This window comes from Chiloscyllium punctatum, chromosome 12 (genome assembly GCF_047496795.1).
Source record: "Chiloscyllium punctatum isolate Juve2018m chromosome 12, sChiPun1.3, whole genome shotgun sequence".
Taxonomy (NCBI): Eukaryota; Metazoa; Chordata; class Chondrichthyes; order Orectolobiformes; family Hemiscylliidae; genus Chiloscyllium; species Chiloscyllium punctatum.
Genome location: NC_092750.1, coordinates 70467148 through 70488476, shown reverse-complemented (window position 1 = coordinate 70488476; position 21329 = coordinate 70467148). Strand labels below are relative to the sequence as shown.

The following is a 21329-nucleotide window of genomic DNA, read 5'->3' as shown; positions in this document are numbered from 1 at the left end:
TGTTCCAGGTACTGAAAATCAAACAGTGACTTCTTCCTTAATATGTGCTGAAGCCTCACTGTCACTGCCAAACTCTCTTCCTTCTCCACATTAATTGTCCACAAATGTATCTGATTCCAGCACCACCTTATGCACTCTTGTGGTGCGTGTCTCACCCAATGACCCCAATTCTAAGTACGCGCAATAACCCACCAATATGCAGATATCTGCATTTCAGGTTGTTGGGCGCTTGTCTGATGTAACAATGAGTGGTCAAACAGTGATGCCTGAGGAATGGTTGCACACTGAATAGAGCTGTTTAAGACTTGGTGAGAGTTAAATTTTGATTAATGGCTTTGCAGCATGTCACCATCCACACCAGCGCTCTGCATTGAGACTGTAATACCTACAGTCGTACATGCATATTCCATCTACTTGACTTTAATTCATTTCCTTCCCTTTACCTCCTCATCAGTGGCTTATCTCTCATCCTCCCCTCATGAGGTCACCAACAAAAACAAGCTCTGGTGTTACTCATCAAAGATCAGTTGCACCGGGAATAAGAGACTGTCTACAGTACTCAGTGACGGGGCACACATGCTACCACAACATCCTATACACAGTCTGTAATGACCTCAGCAATGGTGTCCCACTACTTATATGGTTCATCCCCTTGTATTATACATTGTCTTTTTCTGCAAGGTCAAGAAGATGTAAGGAACAGCATTGTGCTCCTACATGGAAGTATCAATGTGGCTTGAGCTGATAGTTGTCTTGCAGATTTTACAACATAAATGGTCTTTCTTTTGCTTATTTCATGTCCATAGGATCATGAAGTCTACAGGATCATGATAACTATGTAGAATGCGAACTAGCTTGGTCTGCTAGAGCTTGACACAATTTATTTGCATCTTTAGCAATCTGGTAGAATTAGAGGTTTGGAATTGAAGATTACTTGCAGAAAGCATATGCTAAACTGTTTCTGATCATAGTTGCTTCAGGATTTGGACACTGATATGACAGCAGATGCAAGGGATTAAATGGGTTAATTCTGTGTGTAAAAGTCATGTGAGTAATGAAGGCAGCCAGCAGGGCATTTGGACATTAGGGTGGGCTCCTCCTGGATCAGTTTTACAAGTTAAAAACCTGATACTATATTGTACAGGGAGAAATGAAGTCCACTACTCACACGAGAAGAGATTAAGATTATTTTAAAGTAGTGGGTTAGCTGTCTTCTCATTAATGTTATCTCCTGGCAGTAGCATCAGAGACAGGCACTGCAATGTGATTTTCCTTCCTTTGCATCTAGGCCCACCAACTTTGAAGTCTCAGTATGGTCGAAACCTCCATCAGAAATTTGCTTTCCTAGCATGGAAATAAGGTAGTGTGCACCTTCACAAAGGAAATAAAAGCAGAAAATACTGGAGAAGTCAGATTTGGCAGCACCTGTGGAGAGAGAGAGGAACAGTTAACATTTTGAATATGAAGAAGATTCAATATTGGATTTGTAACAAAAACTCTGTTTCTCTCCACAGATGCTGCCAAACCTGCTGATTTCTCCAGAATTTTCTGTTTTTAATTGCAGGTTTCCATTATCCACAGTATTTTCCTTTTATATCTTCATATAGGAGATGAGTTGAAGTGTCAGTAAACTGTTGAACCACCAATATCCATCTCAAAGACAAAATTCCATCTCTCTTTGTACCTCCTATCCACTACTTTAAAGCAATTTCTTGCTCTTCTCATCTAGCATTTAAAAGGTATTATGTTTTAAAAATGTTTAATGTCCAAAGTGGTTGACCTCACATTTGCTTACATTTAAATCCATTTGTCATAGTTCTCACAGATCAGTTAATCTTTTAAATATCTCTTAGAACTTATAATATTTTGTAATTTCATGCTTCCATTCTCAACTTGTTCAGAAATGATGGAAGAATAGAAAAATTGTAAATTGAAAATGTGCTGTTGATGATGCAAGAGGCCAGTTTGAGTGTTTGGAGGAGGTAAATTGGAGAACATTTCCATTTGCCTACACTCTTCTTTCTAATTTTGCTCCACATTTTTAGAATAAGCAATTAAAAAATATTCTAAGACAAATATTTATTGTATTTTGTATTGTGGAGATGTGAGATTGTTTAATGCCTGTGTTTTGTTTTGCAGCCAGTTTGAGACTGTAGTTCCAGTGGAAGATTCCATTGTTACTGAGGTCACAGCCACATTACAAGAATGGATAATGCTCTGGAAACAGTTGTATGTGGTAAGTATGTAACAACTTTTATTTTTACCAGTTGTGACAAATTTTGCATGAGTTGTTTATAAGTGTAACTCATTTGCAATATTTTCCCTAAAAACAATTGGGTGAATGTTTCAATCTCCAGACATAATGTAGCATGAAACATATTGTGAATTCTTAAAGAAAATAACATGCAAATGTCTTTCATTTGTTCCCATGCTCAAGTATTTCTTTTACATAATGCATCAACTGAATTTTTGAGGTGATCTGTTACAGGAATACTGAGGAGTAACAGGAGCTAAAACTTAATGAAGTACAATAAGAATGAAGATCTGAATAATTTAAATGTTGCTGTTGCACATAAAACTGCTTCACAAGGTGCTGCAGGGTTTCTGTGACAATAGTGGGCGGCATGGTGGCACAGTGGTTAGCACTGCTGCCTCACTGCACCAGAGTCCCGGGTTCAATTCCCACCTCAGGCGACTGACTGTGTGGAGTTTGTACGTTCTCCCCGTGTCTGCGTAGGTTTGCTCTGGTTTCCTCCCAGGTGAATTGGCCATGCTAAATTGCCCATAGTGTTAGGTGAAGGGATAAATGAAGGGGAATAGGTCTGTGTGGGTTGTGCTTCAGCGGGTCGGTGTGGACTGGTTGGGCCAAAGGGCCTGTTTCCACACTGTAAGTAATCTAAAGTAGCCAGAATATTATATTGAGTTCAAGTTATATTTAGATTGTAATGTGTAAAATAAAGATTTTAAATTGTATACTCACAGATACTATATCAAAATGCTATGTAAATCATGTTAAGTTGTACCTTTCTATTCAGTAAAACTATTGTTCTCCAATTTGCTTGGCCTACAAGGGTAAACAAGCATATTGGTCTTGCCCTTCTGCCATTGTATAGGCATCCACAGGTGTTGACTTTGGCTCCGGTTTTAATTCCTTTATTCTTGCTAAATGCTTTACTTCTGCAATCCAAGAATTCTACATGTGGGAAATTGCAGAATGTCAAACTACTGAGATGTCAAAGAATTGTGATTCATTGATGTTAATTTCAGATGCTCTATATAGGTTGTATATGGGATGTGCCACTCCAGAACTTTTAAGGATATCCAATGTGATTTATAAGAAGTACGTACTTGGCTATGCCTCTGATTTATGGGAGGCCTTGGTTTCCAGTTAGGTCTAAATTCAAATTTGAAGTTAATGCATGTCATAAGTCTTCTGTAAGACTTCACTCACTTGACTTAGCTTACCTGGTTTATTCAGAATGGTTTGTGTGGTTTGAGACTTATTTAACTTATTTAACAAAGCACATAGTACAGATCAGTATGTCAAGTCACTTCAATTGATGCAGTCATTTGATTGTAAACTTGGGGATTTTTTAATAGTAAAGAGGTTGACATCTATTTTTGTGATGAATATCCAGACAGGCTTGTTCGAATAGTAGAGTCATGTTTTTTTCTAAAACCTATGACAGCATTTCCATAGTTAGTAATTTCCAATGCTGGGTTCATACCTGGCTCTGAAGAAGACTTGTACCAGACTTCAAAAGTTAACTAAGGTTCTGTCTCCACAGATCTTGCAAGACCTGCAGAGTTTCTCCAGCGTTCTCTGTTCTTGTTTCATACCTCACTGCCTTTATTTGCCTCACTAGTAACCTTTATTCTTTCAGAAATATAAGCCTTATTAAAGAACTTCATAGTAGCCAGCAGCACATAAAAGTAACTATAAATTTACTGGTGATGCTTTATTTGGGCATTTTATAAGAAGAAAAGATGTCTTGGGTTTCTAACCTGACAGGTTCTGACACTATCTGTTAGAGTAGCACCAGCCAAATCAAAAGAATTACAGGCAGCTGATGGCCTACCTCAAAGACAGGGAGTGGTACTAAAGATTTTCTGTTTGACTTTGATTGTGAATAGGTACAAAACCTAACTAAAAATGCTAGTAGAATGTTAGTCTTTGTCTTGAGAGGCTTGACCTACAAAGCCATGTAAGTTATGTTGCAGATACATAAAGTTCTGGTTAGCTCAGATTCAGACTATTAGGTTCAGTTCTGGATATCTTACAATAGTTAGGTAGCTTTAGAGGAAGTACATCAGGGATCCTCTGGAATCTGGGAGTAAAAGAGTTAAATTACTGAGAAACACAAATTGCATACACAAGACTTGTATTAGAGATTATATAGATAATCATGGGATGGTCTCGTTGAGAAATTCAATATGGTAAATAGAAGCAAGAGAACAAAGGGACATGAATACAGAACATGCTTTCCTCAAAAAAAGCTATTCAGGTTCTGCCAGTGTCAATGCTGACATTGATGAATAAGCAAGTGATGAATTACAGAATCTAGGTGGCTGTATGGAGTTATTGTACAGATCAGCTATGATTTAGTTAAATGGTAATAAAGAGTTTTTATGTGAGACTGAATCCCTGCCTCTGACCTAATTTTGTAGTCACACTATTTATATAGTTGGTCCAGTTCAGTACCTAATCAATGATAATCTCCATTATGTTGATAACAGAGGATCCAGTAATGGTAACGCTACTGAATGTGAAGAAAAAGTGAGTGCACACTTTTTTTTATTTGAGGTGATAATTGCCTGGAAGTTGTGTGACAGAAATGTTAGTTGTCACTTATCAGGATATTTGAAATTTAATTTTAAGTACTTGAAAAGCTCAGCAGGTCTGGCAACACCTATTGAGAGAGTAACAGAGTTAAAGTTTCAAGTATAGTATGACTCTGGTATAGAATTCCAGTTCTGAAGAAGAGTCATACTAGCCTCAAACCATTAACTCTATTTCTCTCTCTTTCTTCTGCAGCTGCTAGACCTGATGAGTTTCTCCAATGTTTTCTGTTTTTCTTTCAGATTTCTAACACCTGCAGCATATTTGCTTTTATTAAAGCCTGGATTTTGTTCCTGGATTTCTTGCTGCATCCAGCCGTAGATCTCTTAACTATCTGAGGATTTCAGATTCTGCTGAATGTTGTGGAGTCTTCAGTGAATAATCCCATTTATGGCCATATGGTGGAGGGAAGGTCATTAATGAAGCAACTGCATGTGGTGGGGTCTGGGATACAAGCCTGATGAACTCCTGCAGAAATAAATGTACTGCGAATGAGATCTTTGACAATTGTAACCATCTTCCTTTGTGCTTGATATGATTTCTATTATCAGAGAGTTTTCTCCCTGATTCCTATCAGCTTCAATTTTGCTTGAGCTCCTTGATGTCACATTTTGTCAAATGCTGCTATAATGCCAATGTCAGTCATTCTCACTTCACCTCTTCAGTTCAGTTCTTTGGTTCGTGTTTTGAGCAAGACTGTAATGAGGCCAGGTTTTGAGTAGCCCTCGCTGAATTCAAACTGAGTGCACTTTTATTTTCTTTTATGTTTTATATTTTGGGTATCACTGGCTGAGCCAGCATTTATTGTCCAGACCTAGCCGTCATTGAACCACTGTAGTCCATTTGGTATAGGTAGAGTTCCAAACTTTTCTCCCAGTAACCTTGAAGTAACAGTGATATATTGTCAAGTCAGAATGATGATTGGCTTAGAAGAGAATTTGGTGTTTCAATTTATCTGCTGACCCTCATAAATCCAGCATGAACACGTTAAGAATGAAGGGCAAGTTTGTTGGGATTTTTAAAATTTTCACTTGGTTGTAAAATGACAATTGTATTCTTACTGGCTTGCTGATTTTTTTTTTGTTGAATAATAAGCAAAGCAAATCTTTCCTGTTTTCTTATTTATGTTTTTCAGCATGTTGGCCATCATAAGTTTCTATCTGGGTTTAAGAGCTAGTAAAATGTGCTCCAGTGTGAAATCTATCCAAGTATATAAATTGGAAAATTCTGGGCTAAAAACAAAAATGCATTATATTTCTAAATTCAACTATTGCAATTAGACAAATTGGCTAAAGACTGTACCTGATTTCTAACCATAACAAGAATGCTATTATAAGACACCTTTTTAAGAGTGTGATTCATTGCCTAAATGTTGTACGTACTTCTGTGTTTGTCACCATAGGCATTATGAGACAATGGTTTCTCTCCAACAAAGTTCAAATTGACAGTATTTTCTTTTAAAATATATTTTTATTGAAAAAATAGATTTTTAACATATTACAACAAATGCAAAACAATACAATTCAAAACAATACAAAGAAAGAACACAAAAGAGTAAAAGAAAAATCCAACCCGCCCTCATGTACAAATGTGTAAATATATGTATAAAAATATATGATAAGAAAACCCAACTAACTATTTAACTAATAAATAAAAGCCAACAATAAAACTAATAGATAGGAATAACACAACCCAGACAAACAAGGCACCGATACGTTTGCAGTTCCTCCTCCCTGGATATTGGACTCGTAAAACACAATCGTTACGGTTATATAAAAGTCCTTATTAGTGTGGCAGATAAATCAGTGTTCAGGTATTCCAAAAAGGGCTGCCATGTCTTACAAAAATTCTCAGTTTCGTGGTGTACCATACTTGTGAGAAAATCCAAGGGGATATGCTCCATAACAATCTTCCGCCAACCCAACAGGCCCAGGGGGTTTCGGATACCCAACCTAGCAAGATATTCTTTCTTGCACAGAAAGTAAGGCTGTTGAAAATTTATTTCTTGTGCGCATCTGCAGGGAACACACTGGGCAGGCCAAGAGAAGAGAATCGGGTCCTTCTCCAACCTTACACCCAAAATCCTCTCCATTGCACCCGCCACAGCACTCCCATATGTTTGAAGCCTACCACAGGATCAGAGACGATGGGTAAGAGGGCCTTACACTTGGGACATGTGGAAGATACCCCTGATTTAAATTTTGAGAAACAGTCTGGAGCCAAGTGGACCCTTTGGAGAATCTTCAGTTGTAAAGCATGGGTCCTATTGCAAATTGATATCTTTCCTGCATTTTCCCAAATATCTTCCCATGCCTCTGAAGAGATCACAACACCTTGGTCTCTCTCTCTCACACCCTGCACAATCGATTAACTCATCTGGGGGGGCACCCCCCAATTGATGATATAAAGTGCTGACAGAAAGTGTACTCTTAGTACTAAGCACCCTCCTCTTTATGTAGGATTTGGAGGGATCAGTCAAAAGTGTAGTTTTTTGAATAAAATCCCTAACTTGAAAAAAACAGAAGAGGTCCCTGTTAGATAGCTCATATTTCCGTGCTAACTGATCAAAGGACATCAGTATGTCTCCCTCAAATAAATTGCCCATGCAAGACACACCCCGAGCTGCCCAATGTTTGAATCCTGAATGTATCATCCCTGGATGAAAACCCGCCATACCCATTATATTTGTAAGAGAAGATGTTTTGCCAAAATTGCCTTCCCTTTGCCGAATTGCCCTCTGTGTTTTAACAGTATTGATAACAATTGGGTTATGACAATATTCCCTAACTGTCCTCATTTTGTACAAAACCAGCAAGCTAGTAAGGGGGTACCTTGTCTGGGAGGTTTCGAATTCTATCTATATTGAAAGAGGGTCCCCACAGGCCCAATCACTCACATAGAATAAAAATGAGCTTAGTTGGTAGCTTTTAATGTCGGGGAGATCCACTCCCCCCAAATCTGTAAGGCAGTTGCAGTTTAGCTCATTTAATGAGGGGCCACTTACGATGCCAAATAAAAGAACTGAACAAGCTGTTCAGTCTCTTGAATATTTGCCTATTGAAAATCAGGGGGAGCATCCATATAGGGTATAACAAACAGGGGAGAATATTCATCTTCATAAGCGCTATCTGATCCAACCACAAGACCGGAAGCGCCTCCCATCTTTGAAGGTCTTGTTTGATTTTGTCAAACAATTGAACAAAATTAGCTTTGAACAGCCGATCCAGAACTGGAGTAATGAATGTGCCCGAATACACAAAACCCCCTGTGACTACCTAAATAGGAATCGATGTTCGCCGTCAAGACCTAGCACCTTCGTAAGACCACCCATAGCCTAGTCTCTGATTTTGCATGATTAATCTTGATGATTTGATTAGATTAGATTCCCTACAGTGTGGAAACAGGCCCTTTGGCCCAACAAGTCCACACTGACCCTCCGAAGAGCAACCCACCCAGTCCCCTACATTTACCCCTGACTAATGCACCTAGTACTGTGGGCAATTTAGCATGGCCAATTCACCTAACCTGCACATCTTTGGAATGTGGGAGGAAACCGGAGCACTCGGAGGAAACCCATGCAGATGCAGGGAGAATGTGCAAACTCCACACAGACAGTTGCCCGAGGCGGGAATTGAACCCAGGTCCCTGGTGCTGTGAGGCAGCAGTGCTAACCACTGAGCCATCATTTGTACCCGAAAAAGGTGTCAAATGCACTGATGCAATGTATCAGGCGAGGCACTAAAACTGCTGGATTTGACAAAAAAAAAAGGACATCGTCCATGCACAATGAAACCTTATGTAATTTTGATCTCATTTCTGGAGTTGATATATTGGGATCCCTACGAATGGCCTCCGCCAATGGTTCAATCACCAATGTAAAAAGCAGTAGTGAAAAGGGACAGCCCTGCAGCTCTACAAAACCCTGGTTCGACCACACTTGGAATATTGTGTCCAGAGACATTAAGGTGACTGTTAGACAAGCATATGGACTGCAGTAAATTGAGGGGTATATAGGTTAGGTTGATCTTAGCTTAAGTTAAATGCTCGGCACAACATCGTGGGTGTGTACTGTTCTATGCTCTGTATTTATGTGAAAGCGTTTGCAATTAGTTAGATAAAATACAGGCACAATTAGAGGTTAGTGACTCAGAGCAACTTGCCATTACAGAGACATGATGGCCAAGATTGTGAAAAATATATTACAAGGTATACAATAATTGTAAAAGACAGGCAGAAATGAAAAAGGGCAATAGTCCTGATAGTAAATGATTACATATGGATCGGTGTGAGAAATAACCTTTGATCAGGATCTCAATAAGTAGAATTAATGTGAACAGATTACGATTAACAAGGCCAGAAAAAAATAGTGGGAGTAACCCTATAAACATAGTTATTCTGTTGGACAAGGTAATAAAAAAAAAGAGCTTGTGACAAAGACGGTGCAGGAAATTACAGTTTCCAAATAGATAGTACTTGGTAAAGTGACATGGAACGTGAGTTTGTAAAACACTTCTGTGACAATTACTTGGAGTAATATGTTGTGGGATCAACTAGAGATAAAGCTATTTTTAAACTAGCATTGTGCATAATACAGAGTTTGTTCAGCAGTCTTGTAATAAAAGACACTTTGGGAAAATTGATCATGATATGTTTAAATTCTATTTAAGTTTGAAAGTAATATATTCCCATCTGTAAGAATTTCAAGCTTAACAATAAAGGAAATTACTTGAGTATGAGGATAACCTGATTAGGATTGTTTGGGAAAATAGATTTAAAGGCATGATGATAACTAAACAAATGTTTAACAAAATATGTTTCATTGAAAAATCAAATTTAAGAGATTTATCTGTGCCTAATGCAGAAAGTTGTGATTAAATTAAATGGACAGGTTATAATGTGGCAAAGAAACTTGTGGAGTCTTTTAGAAACCAACAGAAGGCCACCAAGAAAGTGATACAAGGAATACGGAAGTAAAGTAACAAGATAAGCCCAGATCTTCCTGTTTCTGAATAATTAGTGACTAGATGTTGCCTAATGATACACATCAGAACTCCTGACACACTGATTCCATGGAAATACCCAATCAGTTTCAACTTTTAATAGCTAATGTCCTGAGACCTGCGTGAACATTTCTGACTTTGAGTTAGAATCTGTAAATTTAGAGACATCAGATTTACCAACCAGGATAGCTAACGAGGAAATGTTAGATGAAAACCCTGTGTAACTCCCAAGTAACTATACACTTCAGCACCCCACCACACTAAAAATAATCTTCACACTTAACCACCCATCCTAATGATAGGCCAAGTAAAAGGTGATCTAATTGAAACATAAAAAATCTGAAAGGGCTCAATCAGGGAGAGACATAATGATTGGGGATTCTAGGACATGGGCATAGAGCTCAGAGTAAGGGGCTGACCATTTTGGAATGAGTTGAGACATTTTGTTCCTCAAAAGATTGTGATTGTTTAGAATTCTTTGTCTTGGAGAATTATGGATGCTCCATCACAGAATATACTGAAGGTTCTGTCCTAATGTTCGTTGTGTATGATTGGCCCTTTATCCTGTGATTGTGATCACTTCAGTCAAGCAAAACAACCATTCAGTTTCTACCCTGCAAGCTCTTAAGAACGTTGTGCATTTTAATTAAATCATCTCTCAATTTTTGAAACTCCAAGATTCAGTATTTGGTTTTTTAAAATGCTCTCTTCCTATTCTGTCTCCATTCTACTCAATCTCTTCTGTACGTCACAGGAATCAATCTAGCTGTGAACCTTTGTTGACATCCTGTAAGTCCTATTCTTCCTTAGGTAAGGAGAATAAAGCTTTACTCCAGCTGTAGTCTCACCAACACCTCTATAAGTGTAGTACCTTCTTTCTCCTTGTATTTTAACCCCGCAATATAAGACAATGTACCAGTGGCATTGTCATTGATCACTGTGCCTGCATGATAACTTTCTAATGATACATGTACAGCACACTCTAATTACTCTGCCAACATTTACCTTTTAAATAAAATTTTTAGATAATGATTATGCTTTCCTTGAGATCTGAAACTGAGGATTTTATTTGGACATATAAAAAATGAATTGCTGACTCTGAATATGAATGAGCTGCAGTGAAAGCTTTCAGAATTATTCAAATCTGTATGTCATTTAACTCACATGAAGAGCATCTGATTTCATCAAAGGTATTATCTGATTAATTTAAGAATCCTTTACGCTCAAAAGTATTAGGCATAGCTGGTAATGGTTGAATGAAGTTCAGAAATAAAACTGGATCAGTGTGCTGAAAGACGTTTTCAGATTGGGTGGGGTATTTCTAATGTAAATCTTAATGGTTGGCAAGATTCGGTATTTGGCTTTTTAAAATGATAGTGTCTAAGTTGTTCTTTTTAATATAAGGCTACTAACCTGTGTTTAAGTTCAATAATACATTTCATAGAACGTAGATCATTACAGCGCAGTAGAGGGCCTTTGGCCCTTGATGTTGCATCGACCTGTGGAACCAATCTGAAGCCCATCTATCCTATGCTATTCCGCTTTCATCCGTTATGTCTGTCCAATGCCCTACAAGTTGGCGATTCGAGAGTGTGTTGCTGGGAAAGCACAGCAGGTCAGGCAACATCCAAGGAGGAGGAGAATTAACGTTTTGGGCATAAGCCGCTCATCAGGAATGAGGCTTGTGGGCCAGGGCTGAGAGATCATTGGGAGGGGCATGGGGTTTAAGGGAAGGTAGCTGAGAAAGCGATAGGTGGATAAAGGTGAGGAAGAAGGTGATAGGTCAGAGGGGGGAGTGATGGGCCGGTCTGGAGAGTGGTGCCGAGTTGGAGGCTTGGGGCTGGAATAATATGGGGGGAGGGGAAATGAGGAAGCTGTTGATATCCACATTTATTCGTGTGGTTGCAGGGTCCCAATGTGGAATATGAGACGTTCTTCCTCCAGGCGTTGGTTAGTAGCAGTTTGGTAGTGGCAGAGGAAGCCCTGCACCTGCATGTCCTTGATGGAGTGTAGGGGGGAGGTTAAAGTGTTCAGCCACAGGGGGTGGAGTTGGTGGGGTGCATCTGCAGTACTCATTATCTCCTCCTTAAAGTTGGCAAGAATACTATTGTTGCAGGCAGTGCGTTCCATGCCCTTACTACTCTCAGACTAATGAAACGACTGCTGACATCTGTCCTTTGTCTATCACCCCTCAAATTAAAGCTGTGTCCTCTTGTGCTAGCCATCACTATCTGAGGAAAAAGGCACCATTGGAGACTGATGAGCAAGGTTAGATCTCATGAAATACAGGGAAAACTCGCCATTTGGATACAGAACTGGCTCCAAGGTAGAAGACAGAGGGTGGTGGTGGAGGGTTGTTATTCAGACTGGAGGCCTGTGACCAGTGGAGTGCCACAAGGATCGGTGCTTGGTCCACTACTTTTCATCATTTATATAGTTGATTTGGATGTGAGCATATAGTTAGTAAGTTTGCTGATGACGCCAAAATTGGAGGTATAGTGGACAACAAAGAAGGTTACCTCAGATTACAACAGGGTCTTGACCAGATGGGCCAATGGGCTGAGAAGTGGCAGATGAAGTTTTGTTTAGATAAATGCGAGGTACTGTATTTTGGGAAAGCAAATCTTAGCAGGACTTATACATTTAATGGTAATGTCCTAGGGAGTGTTGCTGAACAAAGAGACCTTGGTGTGCAGGTTCATAGTTCCTTGAAAGTGGAGTCACAGGTGGATAGGATAGTGAAGAAGGTGTTTGGTATGCTTTCCTTTCTTGGTCAGAGTATTGAGTACAGGAGTTGGGAGGTCATGTTGCGGCTGTACAGGACATTGGTTAGGCCACTGTTGGAATATTGCATGCAATTCTGGTCTCCTTCCTATTGGAAAGATGTTGTGAAACTTGAAAGGGTTCAGAAAAGATTTACAAGGATGTTGCCAGGGTTGGAGAATCTGAGCTACAGGGAGAGGCTGAACAGTCTGGGGCTGTTTTCCCTGGAGCATTGGGGGCTGAGGGGAGACCTTGTAGAGGTTTACAAAATTATGAGGGGCATGGATAGGATAAATAGGCAAAGTCTTTTCCCTGGGGTCAGGGAGTCCAGAACAAGAGGGCATAGGTTTAGGGTGAGTGGGGAAAGATATAAAAGAGACCCCTAAATGGCAACTTTTTCATGCAGAGGATGGTACGTGTATGGAATGAGCTGCCAGAGGATGTGGTGGAGGCTGGTACAATTGCAACATTTAAGAGGCATTTGGATGGTATATGAATAGGAAGGGTTTGGAGGGATATGGGCCTGGTGCTGGGAGGTGGGACTAGATTGGGTTGGGATATCTGGTCAGCATGGACGGGTAGGACCAAAGGGTCTGTTTCCATGCTGTACATCTCCATGACTCTATGATTCTAAGTAGACAATAGATAGGATAAATAGACAAAGTCTTTTCCTTTGACAATATGGAAAACTTGGTCTTCATCTAAAATTTGCCATTTTCTTTGTTGTCTCTGAGCCTCATTGAGTTTGCATTTGTGCCTCTTTAATGCTTTCCTTGTTGCCAGTGATATAATGTGAGAATGTGTTATTGGCCAACTGTGTTTGTGCTGTAGGATCTGGCTTGGCCTTTGGAATAAAATTTCCTGTATGTGTGTCTAATGTACCTGGGTGCCACATACTATACAGATATCAGTAAAAGCTTGTCAGGTAGCTCTGGTAAAATGCAACTGTTACAGTTTTTTTTGTTGGTTGTGCTTTGCTGACCATAGCAATAATATTGCTAAAAATGTGTTGCTGGAAAAGCGCAGCAGGTCAGGCAGCATCCAAGGAACAGGAGAATCAACGTTTCGGGCATCAGCCCTTCTTCAGGAATGAGGAAAGTGTGTCCAGCAGGCTAAGATAAAAGGTAGGGAGGAGGGACTTGGGGGAGGGGTATTGGGAATGCGATAGGTGGAGGGAGGTCAAGGTGAGGGTGATAGGCCGGAGTGGGGTGGGGGCGGAGAGGTCAGGAAGAAGATTGCAGGTTAGGAAGGCGGTGCTGAGTTCGAGAGATTTGACTGAGACAAGGTGGGGGGGACAGGAAATGAGGAAACTGGAGAAATCTGAGTTCATCCCTTGTGGTTGGAGGGTTCCCAGGCGGAAGGTGAGGCACTCTTCCTCCAACCATCCTGTTGCCATGGTCTGGCGATGGAGGAGTCCAAGGACCTGCATGTCCTTGGTGGAGTGGGAGGGGGAGTTGAAGTGTTGGGCTACGGGGTGGTTGGGTTGGTTGGTCCGGGTGTCCCAGAGGTGTTCTCTGAAACGTTCCGCAAGTAATAGCAATAATATTAACTACAATAAAAGCATGTAATTATTATTGGCCTGCCAATATGGCTTCATGAGTTTGTAATTGTGGGGTATTAAAACAGTATATATAGTAAATTGGAAATCCATTTTTTCCCTGCCAGTTGTTAAAGTTGTGTATTACAATAAATAGTTATTTTCTATTAATGACGAAACCTGAATTATGAATTGTTTTTGTTCTGGATAGCAGTCTTGTGATGGCATCTGGAACAGTGGGGCATGATTATCAATGCAGTCTTTCCAGCTAAGTCATGCCAGTTGTAACAGTGGAACACACTTCCACTAAAGCTTCAAGTGATCTAACATAAGGTGTAGTAAGGTCCGACATAAGAGGTCCACTATGATATCTTTATCATCACAAAATGCAACGAACTAGAAGAACGCACAAACACAAACAACATCCTTACCAGTATAAACTTCACCAATGAGGAAGTGAACAATAACAGATTCCCTTTCTTGGACATCATGGTGGAACAAAAAGCCAGTGGAGAACTGCAGACTAACATTTACAGGAAAGCCACACACACTGACCAGATACTCAGCTACAGAAGCAACCATCTCAACACCCACAAACGGAGTTACATCAAGGATGCTATTCAGTGAGCCACAACACACTGTAGCACCCCAAAACTACGAGATGTCGAGGAGGAACAACCATGCCACATATTCAGGAACAATGGTTACCTGATAAGCGCAGTCCACCAATTCCTGCACCACAGACCTAATCAGAAAGACACAACATGCCCAGAGACTCTAGTCACCCTAACGTACATCAAAGACATTTCAGAGATGACCACCAGACTACTACGGACCCTAGGCGTCATTAAACAACTACCGATGAATTTAAAGGTCTTGTACCCACAGCTGGCAGAACAAAGGTAATATACAAATTACCGTGCAAGGACTGCAACAATCCGGCAGGAAACGAGTCACCAGGGCCAACTAGCCACCAAAAGACATGACCAACTATCACTTGTAATCATACACACAGATAAAGAGAGACAGATTCAAATTCAACCCAAACTCTGGGTCAGATATGGGATGACACCTTTGTAATCATTAAAAACACAGAAATAGAGAACACACACCGGATCATCAACGCCACACTCACAGGAATCCGATTCACTAGAGAGGAAGAAAAGGACAACCAACTCCCATTCCTAGACGTGATGGTACAGAGAACACTGAACGGAGAATTCACCACAAAGGTATACAGGAAAGCCACACACACAGACCAAGTCCTGAACTACAAAAGCAACCACCCCAACACACACAAAAGAAGTTGCATCAAGACACTGTTCAAAAGGGCCACAACACACTACAGCACACCTGAACTGCAAAAAGAGGAAGAAGAACATCTCTACAATGTATTCGCCAAAAACTGATACCCCCACAATTTTATCAACAGATGCTGAAGAGAAAAACAAGGGAGTGAGGACATACCACAACCCAAAGGACTAGCCATGTAACAATACATCAAGAACATTTCTGAAATGACAGCCAGACTACTGCGACCACTAGGACTCATAACAGCACACAAACCAACAGCCACTCTTAGACAACAACTCACCAGGACAAAGAACCCGATACCCAGCATGAGCAAAACCAATGTAGTGTAAAAATCCCATGCAAGGACTGCATAAAACACCAAATAGGACAAACAGGAAGACAGCTAACAATCCATATCCATGAACACCAACTAGCCACAAAACAACACAACCAGCTATCCTTAGTAGCCACACACACATGACAAGCAACATGAGTTCGACTGGGACAGCACTACTATTATAGGACAAGCCAAACAGAGAACAGCCAGGGAATTCCTAGAGGCATGGCACTCATCCACAGATTCTATCAACAAACACGTTGACCTGGACCCAATATACCGGCCACTGCAGCAGACAACTGGAACTGACAACCAGAAGCGGCAGATTCAAACCACTATAAATGCCAGAGGAAACAACACAGAAGCACTTCACAGGAGGCTCCCAATCACTGAGGATGTCCCCTAGACAGGGGACGAAACGTCTGCAACACAAATTCCCAGCTCGGCGAACAGAACCACAACAACGAGCACCCGAGCTACAAATCTTCTCAAAAACTTTGAATGGACATTGTTACTAATCCAGTCACATAAGAATCATTAGTGGTCATCTTTCAAAGCTGTAGACTCCGAAACATTTTTAATGGATTGGAACATGTCTAATATAATACAGTACTTTTTAAAATTCATTTTTAATCCTTTGAGCTACTTGTTTTATTACTTATTAAATAAAAAGGATTGAAGGTATGAGGAGGTAGAATGTCATGGGGAGGAAGAGGGAAACAAAGTAAAGCAGAAGATGAAGAGAAGGGGAATAAGGAGTCAAGTGACAAGGAAGGGAAATGTATCAAAGGGAAAATAAGGGCTGAGGAGAAGGACAAGGAGAAGTGTATGAGGTGATGAAAGGGATGAAAGAGTCAAACAGGAAGTGAGTATGTCAAACAAGTAAATCTGTTTCTCAAAGAAGAAATGGAAGCTGAACTAGAGTAAGGAAGTGACTGAAAGCATTGTCAATTTGATCAAAGAGGGATGATATAAGGCTAAGGAGATAATTCTCTGTCTGACAGGTGAATTGGATGGAACGTTGAGGATGATATACAGCAGATCTTATTCAAAAGAAAAGAAATTAACTTGAGACACAGCTAAGATTCGTTACAGAGTTAAGTACAAAATGTAAAGGGATTTAAAAGTATGGACAAAGGTTTTAAGTTAAATGTGTTGGGAATGGAAGTCTAGTAAGGGTGGCAAGAATAAATATGATCTGGCACACGGTTCAATGTAGCACAGGATTTTTGTAGCAGAATTATTGGCAGCTAGGTAATTGTATCAGGGTCTCTCTTTCACTGCTGCAGCTTTTATCTGACCTACATTTGGTTTGTCCTCACTCTGACCAAATGTCTTGCGGTAAATACACTTCAAAGAACACAAAATTAGATCAAGAGTCAGATTTAATATTCTTAATAGTACAAGTAAATTCAGATACTGAATGAATGTGCTGGTTAAAGAAACGGGGGTTGGAAATTTGCCCCAAACAATCTTTTATAAAACAAACTCTGGTCAAAGTGCTGTGGTGGATACTGTTTTCTCATGAATCTTCCCATTTTCAGATAAAACTTTGTCAAGATAAATTCATAGCACATGCTTTGCCATAGCTCTGGATGAGGTCTCCCATAGAACCTTTCACTCTTCACCTCAGTGATAATGCAACCAGGCTCTTTGGTGCTCTTCTTGAAATATCGCAGCAGTGCCAGTGTCAGGATCTTCCAATATTCACATCATAGTGCCTCCATGGAAAGCTTAGCTGCACAATACTTCACATGCTGCAAGCCAGGAATTGGCCCTCACCCTGCGATCCTGCATGATTATCCCCAAAGAAATGGACCAGAAAATCAACTTAGCTTGCACACAGGGACCTTGAGATGGTGATAGGTGTAGTGTTACAGAGATAGATTGAAGAGGCATTTTTTTACTTAGAGGGTAGCTGGACACTGGAATTCACTGCTCAAAAAGGTGGTTCAGTCAGAAACATTTTAGCAGTACTTAGATATTTACTTGCATCACCATAGTCCCCAGGGCTATGTGCCAAAAGATGGAATATGTTATAGACCAGACCAGACCCTCTCAGAATATATTTAGAAGATATTCATGACCCTAACTTTTTCTTATTTTAAAGGCAAGTGTAAGGTACTGCATTCCAGATGCAATTCAGTTGGTCAAACTACTGAACTTTAAGCAAAACACAACTTATTCATACATTCTAGTTAAAATACAATAAAAGAAAAAAAGATTGGCTTAACTATAACTCTATTGAAATGCTTAACAAAATAATAGACAGTAACTATTACTAATTAACTGTTCCAATATAGTAACATCTCATAAACACGCCATGGGCAAAAGGCAAATTCAGAAACACAGATTATCTCTTCTACAACTCCAGCAGTGAGAATAAACACCCCAGCTTTTAGCTGTAACCGAGAGAGGAGAGTGTAGCAAGGAAAGATGTACTGCAGCTTCCAAATCAATCCTGCAATACATCCTTGTGGATGCTGGGGGATGATGGACAAGGGGACCCTTTAACTGTTGTGGAAGGGAAGAGAGGGAGTGAAGGCCAAATTGCAAGAGATGAGTCTGATGCGGCTGCGGGTCCTGATAACTATGGTCTGAGGAAACTCCTTGGTTAAGGAAGAGGGTGGACATTTCGGCGGGCCCCTTTTTGAAGCTGACATCAGAACAGTTGCGAGGAACTCAATGGATTAGAATCTTTATAGGAGGCAGGGTGCGAGGTATATAGTGGAGGTAACTGTGGGAGTCAGTGCGTTTGTAGTGGATGTTGGGTAGATGTGTTGTTATAAGGAAATTTCCTGTTGAATATTGAAGGATTGTGGAAAAGGAATTTATTTTGAGATTTGTGAAAAGATATGAAGTGTTAGCTTTAAAGGAAGTCACTGAAGGTTCATTGTGGGCATTTATTTTTCAAACAACGCTGTCTAGAAATTGCTAAAATAAAAAAAACTGGGAATAACTGCTTACTTTGTTGTTGTTGATCCTGTTGGGACTGTGCAAGTGACTGGAATGGAGAGTTTCTTTTATATGGTTCAGTTGGAGAGAAACCTGCTGTGGACTGAGTTGCAGGAAAGCTTGCTAAGCTGCCCATCTGATCTCCTCTAATTTCAAAAAAAAAGAACCTCCTGTCAAGCTCAGGGTGAAACCCAAATGTTCCTTTGAAAGAATGATTGGTGAAACAAATGAAGATTTTACTCCTGAGAAAGGTGTGTCTCCAAAGCTTCAGAGACAACCATGTATCAATACTGACTTAACCACATGTAACAGAACATCAGAGCAATAGACTCTAGAACATTCTATGGCGTTACCCTTTCCAATTTGAAGAATAAACCATTCATCAGTTTTTTTTACTTTGGAAAGCTGATCTCTGCAGAGAAATCTATTTCTTTTTTTCTCTCATTTCTCGAAAAAGTGTTCGGTTTTGGTGTTGGGTTATTTGGGAACTGTTCTGATGGGATAGCCTCCACCTGAATCATGCTTCACCATGGTGTTGGTGAATCAAATAATGAGGGCTGTACATAGGGCTTTAAACTAAATTGGTGTGTGTGGGGAGGAGAATTTGGGTGTCATGCAGTTGCATAGACCATTAAGGAGAAAGATAAGAGAAGGAGGGCTCAGTGGAAGTTATTAAATTTTTAGAATAATAGGACAGAGATCATGAAAAGGGTCAGGAATCTAATTCCACACACAGCAGATAAGGTGACAGCTATGAGAAGGGATCAGTCAATGCACGATTTAAAGGTGTTGTACTTAAATGCACATAATATATGTGGGTGTCACAGAGATGTTGCTGCAAGGGGATTAGTACTGGGAAAGAAATAATCAATTCACATCCTATCAAAAGGATAGGCAGATGAACGGAAGGGGTGAATTACCTTGTTAGTCAGAAATGAAATGAAATTGATAGCAAGAAGTGATATAGATTCAGAAGGCATAGAGTCTGGGTGGTAGAACCACAAAGGGGGTAAGAAAAAGGCCCTGATGGGAGTTATGTGCAGGTCTCTTCACTGCATTTCAGATGTGGGGAAGTAAATAAATCAGGAAAATTGGCTGACTGGCAGAAAGCAAAGAGTAGGGATAAAAGGGGTCTTTTTCAGGACGGCAGATGGCAACTAGTGGAATTCTGCAGGGGTCATTGCTGTGACCACAATTATTCATGCCATACATTAACAACCTGGACAAAGGAACTGCTAAGTTTGTTGCTAAGTTTGCAGATGACACAAAGATAAGTGGAGAGACAGGTGATGTTTAGGATGTGCGGTGGCTGCAGAAGGACTTGGACAGGCTAGGAGAATGGGCAAAGAAGTGGCAGATGGAATACAATGTGGGAAAGTGTAAGGTTATGTACGCTAGTAGGAAGAATAGAAGTGTAGACTACTTCCTAAGTGGGGAAAGGCTTTGGAAATCTGAAGCACAAATGGCCTTAGAGTATCCTGAACTAGGACTCCTTATGGTTAACCTGAGATTAGGGTGAGTTGGCCAGTTAGAAGGTGAATGCAATGCTGTCATGTATTTGAAGAGGGCTAGAATACAAGCTCTAGTCAGACTGCATTTGGAATATTGTGATGACTTGGAGGTGCCAATGTTGGACTAGGGTCGACAAAGTTAAAAATCACACCACCAGGTTATAGTCCAACAGGTTTATTTGGAAGCACTAGTTTTCACAGTGCCGCTCCTTCATCAGATAGTTGTGGAGGTTAAGATCATGCTCATAGAATTTGTAGCCAAAGGAGTCCAGTGTCATGCTGATGTGATACAGTAAACAATCTTAGGTTAAAACTTTCATCTTTTGTAATGGGATATGCTGGTTTCTATTCTTTGTTGGCCCTGTCTCTAAGGAACAATGTGCTGGGCTTCGAGGAAGGTTGCAGGAATGATGCTGGGTATGAAATGCATGTTGTATGAGGAGCAGTTGAGGACTGAGTCTGTACTCAAAGGATTTTAGAAGGATGAGGGGGCATCTGATTGATATGTAGAAATGGTGATGATAATTTTCCACAGTAGGAGAGATCGGGACCTGAGGGCACAGCCTTCGGAAGCTGCCCCTTTAAAACAGAAATGAGGTGCACTTTATTCAGATGGAGGTTCATTAATCTGTGAAACCCATCGCTATAGACGTGAGTGTATTTAAGACAGTGATACATTCTAGATTGGAAAGGGATTCAAGGTTTATGGGGAGAAGGCAGGAATAGGGTTGAGAAACATATCAGCCAGGATTGACTAGTGGAACAGAATCAGATATCTGAATGGGTGTTCATTTCTGCTCCTACATCTTATAGTCTTATTCAGAAAGATAAGCATCTATACTTGTATATTACTGTCTGCATTTATAAACCAGTTATTGCATATTTATTGAGTAGATTTTTAATAATATAGATCTTTTCATTTAAAATCTAATCTCGCTAAGGTATTTAATTGGTCATCTTGGTAACTGGGAAAAGTATATTTAAAATATATTGTGACCTACATTCGCTCTACATTTTCCTGCTGGTGCATGGATCTCCAAGGCCCACGTGTGGAAGCTGCTTCTGGAATGCTGATCATCATGCATGTGCTCTG

General features: G+C 40.2%; 1 protein-coding gene across 4 annotated transcripts in view; it reads left to right on the top strand.

Annotated features, from left to right (window-relative positions):
* dock3 (dedicator of cytokinesis 3) overlaps positions 1 to 21329 on the top strand; it is an 889649-nt gene that overhangs the window by 189402 nt on the left and 678918 nt on the right. For all 4 annotated transcript variants that reach the window (XM_072582733.1, XM_072582732.1, XM_072582735.1 and 1 more), the window contains exon 5: positions 2140 to 2236. In XM_072582733.1, coding sequence (XP_072438834.1) covers positions 2140 to 2236 — 97 coding nt within the window. The remainder of the gene's footprint in view (positions 1 to 2139; positions 2237 to 21329) is intronic.